Raw genomic sequence first — 10,446 nt, forward strand, 5'->3', positions numbered from 1 at the left:
CACAGCGTACACGATACATCCCCTGCTTCTTGTTTTGATGGACTATATAGGCTGTTTTATGCTTTGCCATTGTTTACTTTTCTTTATTTATAAACATAGTAGGCTTATATTTTACTTTGTTCTTTTTTACTTCTCGTGTTAATTCAATTGAGAGAAGAAACTTCAGCGCAGTTTGTTTTCTTCATAGAAGTATATAAACTCTTTATTTATGTTCATGCGCTGATTAAACTATTATTGTTTTCGGATAGCACCCCTCCCTTATGGTAAGGAACGGGATACGCCCCTGCTAAAAGGGGTCAGTGTGTAGCTTGTCTGGATTCAGGTGTGAACGCTGCACGCTTGGACAGGTTTGGTCAATGAACTGGCAGTCAATCGTCCCCAAAGTCTGTACCGCTACCAGCTCTATTGTCCCCGGGCCTGAAAAGATTGAGGGTGGGGGGTGAAATGCCGCCATAACTGTGGTGAAAACCCCCGGGCTCCATTCATGGTATTTTCTTTTCATATTTCCCAGACAGTTTTGTTACTGTCACGAGGAAATATTCACAGTCTATATGGGTTAATTCAAGTTTAGGTGAATGGATATTTTAAGTCTACAATATTTTTTTTTAAAGTTTGGGCTACACAGAGTTTGCTAAACTTTGGTTAGCTACCCGCTATTCATATCTTCTTAACAAACACCAACCTTATAGTCACAGAGGTCGCGGATGAATACCTTGTCTATTTTTGATGATGAAACTCAGTTGTAACAATTACGTTTTTCTTCATTTGCTTTACACTAGGTTCTTGGTGGAAGGGGGGAGTGGTGACTAAGTTTTCCGAGGACACTAGTAAGACTAGTAAGAGTATAAAAAATACAATATAAATTATTTTGTTTGAGGAGGGTTGTGGGTGGTAGTGGTGCTTCGGGTGAAGGAAGTCCCCACCTTTTCCCACCTGAAAGAAACTCTGGTTTTCAGCCTAAATTATTTAGTTTTATTCTAACATTAAGCAATATGTCGGTTCAAGTATAAGATTTTTTTAATGCTTCGTCCCATTTACACTTGGAATAGATCAGATGGTGACCCAAAAACTTTGTTGTCCAAATCTGTGCCGGAAATCAGAGTTTTTTCCAGGCATCTCTTCGAGGGGGCTCCGCCCGGGTTCTACCCTCTCCCCACCCCCCGAACGAAATGGAATTTATATAGAAAACATACTTTTACCAGTGTCCGCCCCCTACCCCGAAAATATCAAGTGCCCCCCCCCCCCCGGAGAAAAAAGTCTGGAAGAAACACTGCCAGAAATCTTCATCCCTCTTTGATCTGTTTGAAATTTTCAACGCCGTTCACCTCTGAATTGAGGGTCATCTTGCGATCCACTTATCTTAAAACATAATTATCAAACATATTTAGGTTTAAAATATTAATATTTTTAAAATAAGAAATGCTATCGTGTCTTCATTAAAAAAACAACAGTTTGTTTTAAATAATCGTTAAAGTTGGTTTTAGTATCCCGAGGAACTGTATGAAAACATACTGATTGTATATGTCAAATCAGTCTTGTCCAGTAAATAATTCTTTCTTTTTAAAGAAAAAATCATAATCATGCAGCTCCCTGCAAATTAAAAAAAGATCAATTCGGTCATAATGGTGCAACTTATCACACACGAAAAGCATGCGCCCCTCGTGGTCACCCCCCCCCCCCGTCCCCCCAGCCCTACCCCTCTACCCCTTATATGGCTTTGTATTCTCAGAAATTAAACTCAGAGACCGTCAACGCTCTGAACCTTTACAAAATGTGTACATAATTTACGAATGAATACATTTTACGATTCATTCATTAATAAGACTTGTAAAGCGGCCTTAAATTCTCAATGAAAACGGCTTCATGGGTGAATTCACTGGAGTAAAAAGAAGCTCTACATATGAGGTGAGGCGACGGACCAATCAGATTCGTTGTTTACATGTCTCATTCTGGCGGATCACGTGTTGAGTACAGTGACCCGCCAAGAAACTGTTTACGTTTAAACGTGTCTGGAATTTTTATTTCATCATCCAATGCTAAGGCCGGCCGGCAGACAGGGAGAGCGTCGCCCGCTTTAGAAAACTCGGTAGACGCGACAAAATAATTTAAAAATTTGACCTAAGACTGTTTTTGTAACATCACCCAGCACGGTCGTCAAATACAAGTTTTTGTCATCGATGTGTTCCTTTGAAGAAGAACGAAATGACCTGTCTCAGTAGCTTCCTGTGACGGCGTTTACTAAGTTCTAATATTTTTATACGAAGTGTCTCTGTTTACATAAAAGCTTGGCTAGGCAAAACGAACGACTTACGCTCAGTGTTTCTTCCAGACTTTTTTTTTTACTCCGGGGGAGCTCTCGGGGTGAGGGGGGGGGGGGGCGGACACTGGTAAAAGTATGTTTTCTATATAAATTCCATTTCGTTCGGGGGGGGGGGGGGGGGGAAGGCTGGAAGAAACACTGCTTATCAGTTCAACTCATGCTTCACGACAGCGCTCTCTACTACGGCGCTAAATAAAACTAAAACAAAACCTTCCTATCTACCTATGACGTTAAGTAGACATTAGTCTGTGGCAAAAAGGAGTGATTTTTGTTTTCATTTCATAGTAAACGGTTGTGAAACTTAAGTTATGAATGATTATTCGGGTGATGTTGACAGTAGCGACATATACATTACAACAAATATACACTATATGACAACTCAAGATATAGACAGTTTTAGCAACAACTATACATTACATGACAACACAAAATATAGACAATTATAGTGACAAACATACATTAGTTCACAAGATATAGCGACACATATGTTGACAGTAGCGATAAATATACATTAGAACACAACACAAGATATCGACAATTATAGCGACAAATAAACATTAGACACAATACAAGATCTAGACGACAATTATAAATATGTTCACATATTTTAGACGGATTAAGGATAATACATTCTTGAAATAAATGCATGTTTTAATTGTCACCTAAAAATCGTTGGCTAGTGTTTTCTGTATGTACGGTAGTTTTCGTAACCACACATATTGGTAAATATTCTAATCTAACGTTACATTTAGCTACTACCGGAGTTAGTTTCCCTACTTTCCACTGTAGTTAGTAATTTCATATTTGTCAAAAGTTTAAACTAATTTCTTCACTCTGTGCTTGATTTAGGCCTATTCAACTGAGATGCGCATCCCACTAAAACACTTACTCCTGTTTGTACAATCTTTCTGTGTTAAGTCGCAATAGGAAAGTAACCTTTTTTTGTTTACCTTTTAAAAGTACATTGTGGTAAGCTGTACAGTAGAGGATCCAAATTTGCCAATTGTTAAGTCCCATCATTATACATTTATTACTTCTATAATAAATAGCGGGGAAAAAAATAATTGATAATCAAAACTTTAGAACCTTCGTTAAAAATCTGGCATGGAAGCAAGTCCGATAATTACATTCAATAAACTCGAAGATAATTCAGAAGATTATCGAGGCTCCGGTGATCCGAGTCGACTGTAGAACGCTGTGACCTAGCCGGCAGAGAATATCCAGGTCGATGTCTAGACACCGCTGGTGGCAGCCATGCCGTGACGTCATTGATAAGCGGCAAGTTCTTATCGCAATCACGCTCAGAACCCGCAGACGTCTGAGAGCGAAGAATAGCACCTGAGGTAAACATCGTTTGATGATGGTTTTTTTTTTTACCAGAGCACGATCTTCACGATCCCGGATCTCACCATTTTACTCTCAGGAAGTTAAATTTAGATTTCCAACGTTTGAATCGAGTTCAATCTGTCTGTATTTATTAAATCCAGGGTTTCCTTCAGACATTATGTCTCCGAAAAGGAGGGGGGGGGGGGGAGCACAGACATTTTCGTGGGAGGGGGGGGGGGAGGGGTCGGACACTTAAGGTGTATGATTTCTATTTAAAATTGTATTTCGAAGAGTTGCCTGAAAGAAACTCTCAATGCGACTTTCGTCAAGTTTGAGCTTAAGTGCAATGTTAAGGCGTATGACTACGACTATATTTAGTATCAATGTGCAGTAACTACGTATATATCAAGGTTACCAGATAAAGTATTGTGTTTTTAGCGTATATGCAAAAAAAAAAACAAAAAAACAACAGAATGGCATCATTGATGGTTTAATAAAAAATAGAATTAAGAATCGAATGCTGAAAACGATACACAATAATGATGACGTCATTGATAATACAGACAAAAAAAATAAACGCTTAATTTATTTGTCTAATACAAGAAGTGAATGTAGGTATATAAAACAAATACCGGAAAGAGTATTGTATATATTAAGCGTTAGTATCAGTATTAAGTTTGGGGTTAATATGTGTTTCATCTCGTTAAATTTCCGGATCCGGTTAAAATGCCGATTCTAGATAAAAATCCGTTTTTAATGCCATTTTTCGTTTCCGGTTAAATTTGAAGTTGAGGTGGTGCTTTTGGTTTTGGTTTCGGTTTAGAGACAACACTATCAACCTAGCACCCGTTGTATGCCTCCCTCAACGGGCCATTTATCTAGTGTTTGATAATTGTTTATTATAGCACACACCAACAACACAATCTACTGTCCTGAGTCTACACCGCTTTATACATCATCAGCATCCACACCACACTACTGGCCACCCACATTAACATCACATAACACGCCACTCTAATCAACACCACACTGCGCGTCATCAGCATCATATCACACTTCATGCACACCCACATCCACATCTACACCACACTGCGCGTCATCAGCATCATATCACACTTCATGCACACCCACATCCACATCTACACCACACTGCGCGTCATCAGCATCATATTAATTTTCATGCACACCCACATCCACATCTACACCACACTGCGCGTCATCAGCATCATATCACACTTCATGCACACCCACATCCACAACTACACCACACTGCGCGTCATCAGCATCATATTAATTTTCATGCACACCCACATTCACATCTACACCACACTGCCCGTTACTCACAGCCACCTGTTTCATGTAAACTCTTTGCCCCTCAACATTGTAGGTTTCCAAAATATTTTAAAACAATCTGGCGCACTTTAACTGGTTTACGTAAAGCTTCATTACATCAGATGGGTGACACAGTAGCTAAGTTCAAAGTAAGGTTACATTCTGTTTTTCTGTGGTTTACTGGTTTAGCTAATCGTTTAATAACTTATGCACAGTGACATTTGTAGATTTGATTTCAAAGGACGATTAACCCTATTCCACCTGCCCCATGGACTGTGTGGTTTCAAATGGTATTTTTCATGCTTTCTAAGTCATGCATCTAGTATTTAAGTACATAACTAGCTGCCATTTTGTCCTATTAAAAAAAAAACTCACTCAACGACCCCAACCAAATCGGACATCTTTTTTTTTTAATAAATACAAACACATTTTAAATTGTACACACACCAACGTACTAGCATTTTACCTACCTATTCCTTTAGTCGCTAGTTTAAAAAAGATTTTTAAGACCAGCAAACAGCAGCGAAGGAAATAATTACTCTTCTAAAATAGATCAGTGTAAGTCTACACATTTAATAGTAATTTACAAATATAACAGATCAATCATTTCTTTATTATTTAATATAATAGCTTATTACCATTTGTTTTTACTAACAACTTTGTCAACAATTTATAATTAAATATAATATATACATAAATGTTACAGGATCAAAGTGTAAAGAAAGTTCGTAAAAGCGTAGTCTTTGTAGCAGATAGAACAATATATTAAACAAACAATTTTGAATAGCAATTTAATTTTCTTAACTAAACTATTGTTCTTGCCCTCCAAATCATTACATTTTTGAATTAGCTACTATTTATTTTCTTTAAAATAATTGTTGATCACTTTATTGCTCGCACACCACTGCACTGCTATTTGCAGAAGCAAGTTTCATAGAGTATTAGTTGTTTGAAAAGCCTTGATTCTGATTGTAAACAACTATGCTTCTTCTTTTTCAGAAGTTTGGTTATTCATCTTTTGGAAGGATTTTTACTTTTATCCTCAGCATTTTAATGGTTTCAACTAAATTTACTAGAGATATTTAAGTATATGTTCGTTAAGTACATCTTTACGTGCTGATCATCTATGTATTATAGGCAATCTTTATTTTTAAAAGAAATGAAGAGTTCTTTTTTATCTATTTCCATCTCCCACCTTTTATTTCGCGATCCTGCTGAGGATATACCTAACATAAATGTACTTTTAGATGGCTAGTCTCCTCCCAGACTCACCTTGATGATCAGAAACGAAAAGGGCCAAGGACAAATAAGTCTGGCCAGAACAGTGAATGTGGTTAAGATTTGTATAAGTTTAATTTTTAATGGCAGCTTTAACCTTAGATTTTACTCGGTGAATAAGGGACTTTGCAAAAATATATTTTTTCCCCCGAGCAAAATTTTTTTTTTCAGTAGCAAAAAGTTTAATAACTAATGTTTTGTATTTTAACTTTATACTTGTTTATGTATTCATGCACAAGCAAATATAGTTTAATTTTTATACACGATATGAGTGGTTAAGGTGATGAAATACACCAGGTAGGTGGTTGAAGTAATGAAATACACCAGGTAGGTGGTTAAAGTAATGAAATACACCAGGTAGGTGGTTGAGGGGTTGAAATACACCAGGTAGGTGGTTAAAGTAATGAAATACACCAGATAGGTGGTTAATGGAATGAAATGCACCAGGTAGGTGGTTCAGGTGATGAAATACACCAGGTAGGTGGTTCAGGTGATGAAATACACCAGGTAGGTGGTTAAGGTGATGAAATACACTAGGTAGGTGGTTAAGGTAATGAAATACACCAGGTAGGTGGTTAAGGTGATGAAATACACCAGGTAGGTGGTTAAAGTAATGAAATACACCAGATAGGTGGTTAATGGAATGAAATGCACCAGGTAGGTGGTTCAGGTGATGAAATACACCAGGTAGGTGGTTAAAGTAATGAAATACACCAGATAGGTGGTTAATGGAATGAAATGCACCAGGTAGGTGGTTCAGGTGATGAAATACACCAGGTAGGTGGTTAAAGTAATGAAATACACCAGGTAGGTGGTTAAAGTAATGAAATACACCAGGTAGGTGGTTAAAGTAATGAAATACACCAGGTAGGTGGTTAAAGTAATGAAATACACCAGGTAGGTGGTTAGGGTGATGAAATACACCAGATAGGTGGTTAGGGTGATGAAATACACCAGGTAGGTGGTTCAGGTGATGTAATACACCAGATAGGTGGTTCAGGTGATGTAACAGAAAAGCACCTGGTTTGATGTACCTGAGCTGTGGGTGGTCCCTGTGATCATTAGCTAGAACAAAAAAAAATGTTGTTTTTTTTACCTAGACAGTTACACACTGTTAATTTCATTTTTTTTGCGGCATCAGACTGTCTGGTTTTCCCCACTAAGTAGACGAGAATTTTTTTTCAGTCTGTCTCGGCCGTTTAACTCTCTTACTAGGGTGTCAAGGTTGAACTGATTATTAGTAGATTAGTGTGTGTGTGAGCGTGCGTGTAGGTGTAGGGATGCTAATGGGGGGGGGGGGAGGGTAAAGCACTTAATGGATCTCGATGCTAGACAACGGGAGTTTTAAATGTTTTATAAAATAATAAATCTATAAACGACTTGGATTTAATGTCCATTTTATCAAGGTTAGGTAACATGTTTTGTTCAGATTGTATTAAATGATATTTAGACTTTGCCAGCTTGTGTATAGGAAGCATAGGGATGATGGTTATGTCTTAAATATGATTGGGGGGGGGGGGGGGGAGGAGGGGGTGTAGGTTGGAAAGAGGGTGGTGATATCAATATTTTAAAATTGATGGGGGTGTGGGTGTGGGTTGGAAGGAGGTTAGTGATGGTAATGTCTTAAAATTGATTGGGGGGGGGGGGGGGAGGCACAGGTTAAAGTATATATTTTCTATATAATTTTTTTTTTCTGAACTTTGTGCTTGAAAGAAACTCGACGTGTATATATAGATGTGCATGTCCTTGCATGTGATTGTGTCTATTATGTGCGCAACTCGTCATCGCATTTCTCATTAACACTACAGCTTGGATAGTATTAAAACTTTTACACTTTGTCTATAATTACAAAAGTTGACATGTTATTTACCACAAAAATTATATAAACATTTGGTGATTTACTCTCATTTTTTTTTCAAAGCTAAACAACAATTGAATACAATCTTAACAGCACAGTGGAATCTGTTAACCAATATCTGACTAGAACCTCACAGAGATTTCATTATTTAATTCTAGGATTCAAAATTGTGCACTCAATCTTTTTTTTTTTTTGGGGGGGGGGGGGGTGAGGAGGGGGAAGGTGTGAAACAAACTGCGTTTCTCCTTTATTACTGTTTTCGACAAGTAAGTTGGCCTTGAGTTCTTAGTACGATTCTATTTGAGATTAACCGTCAAAACGTCGACAATTCTCAGAGGAACACCGGCACCTTGCGCCGTATCTAGATCATCCGTGTAGATTTCAACCTGTTCAGACTTTGATCGTCTTGAGGGTCCGCACAGAAAAGTTGGGGCCAAGGATTCTCTTCTGTAGCTTTGGTTGAAAAGTGTATACGACGTTGTTCAGTGCAATGAGTTTCTGTCTGGGTTTTATTGTGGTCTGGAGAACACTCTATGTAAACATTTGGAAGTCAAGCAGCGACATGATTGAAAACCCTTATTCAGGTTTTGTAAAATGATATTTTACGTAAAAAGGTATTTAAATCACACGTGTGTGATAGGACAGAAAACCCTTTTAAACTTCTACTCCACCACAAGGTGATCCGACAAATTTTTAAAGCTAATACGTAAAAGTAATTGACCCTTTCGGACCGGGTTATCTGAAGCCAGTGTTTCTTTCAGACTTTTTTTTTCTCGGGGTGGGGGTGTGCACTTGAAATTTTCGGAGGTGCGTACTGAATTGGGGGGGGGGGGGCGACGACACACAAACTCGTAAAAGTATATATTTTCTAAATACATTCTTTTTTGTTTCTGGGGAAAGGCTCGAGGCCCCCGAAGAGATGTCTGAAAGAAACTCTGTCTGTAAGGCAGATACAGTAATTTCATCTGTTTCTTGAAAAAAATGTTTCTGATAAAGAAATGTGGTGTGCTCTATGCACATCAGAGCTGGGTAGACTCAAAGACTTCTGACAGACTCGGGCCCGGGTTCCGAACTAGACCCTCTGGCAAACAATCGTAAACAGAATAGGCTTATGCTAAACGTAAAAAAATGTAGCATAATTACACTATGGTGAGTGTATTTTATGGGTTTGAAAAAGTTCAAGCTCATAGTTAAATTAATCGGATGATTTCTTAATTTCTAAAGCTTAGTTATTTTTTGTTTACAAAATGACAACCCAATTTTTTCACCTTTTTTTTTTAAAACCCTTCTTTCACAAGTCTAAGTCTTTACAAGTTATTAGAGTCCGAGCCCTTTTTTTCCTCTCCCAAAATGACGTAACAAAGATACACACAGACACACACACACACGTTCAACGTACATTTTTTTTTTAAATTTTTAAATTCTATTTTAATTTAAAAAATAGTAGATCTAGATCATATTACTCGCTCCTCATCTAACACATAGTGACAAAAATCTGATCTTCTGGGGTGTATCAGAGTTTCTTCCAGGCATCTCTTCGGAAGAAACACTGGGTGTGATGTCGTCATTTATTGATGACCCCCCCCCCATTACATTAGGTAAGTCATCTCAGCATCTCCACCCCCCTCCCCAAGCCATCCCAGCAGCACCTTGTACAACGGTTGGAAACTTCCCGCCACTAAAACCTCGTGTACGCTGGGGAGCTTTCCGTTGACCTAGTAAACGAATTTTATTTGCTTTGGCGCGCTTCCAGTCAATCGTCTGCCCTGGCAGCTACCGACGCAGACGTGACAGCGTATGTTCCTCACGGCGTGGTTCCCTTCCAGCAGCAGACTATACGTCACAGGGACAGGGGTTGATTACGCTCAGTTAGTTTTACCTTCCATCATCTACCCCTGCGTGGCTCGCCCTACCTGCGTGAGGTTAAAAATAGCACATCCTTGTTGTTTACCCGACATTAAAAATATCCCGTGAAAACACATTTGTCTTTTCTAATTAAATCACGCAATGCTGTATATACATCAGTCATGTTTCTCCATTTCTTAATTATAGTATACAATTACACATGTCCATTCTGATTCTCCAGGGAAATATTTTTAAGACAATTTATTTTCTGAAACAATATTATAACTTGATTTTTACTTTTAAATGGTAGTGAAAATTTTAAGAATACACGCGAATCATTGGCTGTAGGCATACCAAATCTACGAATAAAACAAATATAATAAAAAATAGTAAAAATCTTTTAAAAGTACTAAAAATAAGATAGAAAACATACTTGATTTCTTTAAAAAAATATGCTTTGGTCGTTTAAATTTGTAAGATATATTTT

At 37.9% G+C, this 10,446-nt stretch overlaps 1 protein-coding gene across 1 annotated transcript; it reads left to right on the forward strand.

The window, feature by feature from the left end:
- The first annotated feature begins 4,705 nt into the window (after positions 1 to 4,705).
- Positions 4,706 to 5,071, forward strand: LOC131951258 (putative uncharacterized protein FLJ46204). The gene has a single exon (XM_059313613.1). The coding sequence runs from the start codon at positions 4,706 to 4,708 to the stop codon at positions 5,069 to 5,071; it is 366 nt and encodes a 121-aa protein (XP_059169596.1).
- The last annotated feature ends 5,375 nt before the right edge of the window (positions 5,072 to 10,446 follow it).

Source organism: Physella acuta, unplaced genomic scaffold (assembly GCF_028476545.2).
Source record: "Physella acuta isolate Inbredline_101_S28 unplaced genomic scaffold, ASM2847654v3 ptg000805l, whole genome shotgun sequence".
Lineage (NCBI taxonomy): Eukaryota > Metazoa > Mollusca > Gastropoda > Physidae > Physella > Physella acuta.

Bases quoted from the DNA above. Each gene is read 5' to 3' on its own strand.
- LOC131951258 (XM_059313613.1), top strand. From the start codon at position 4,706: ATGCACACCCACATCCACATCTACACCACACTGCGCGTCATCAGCATC.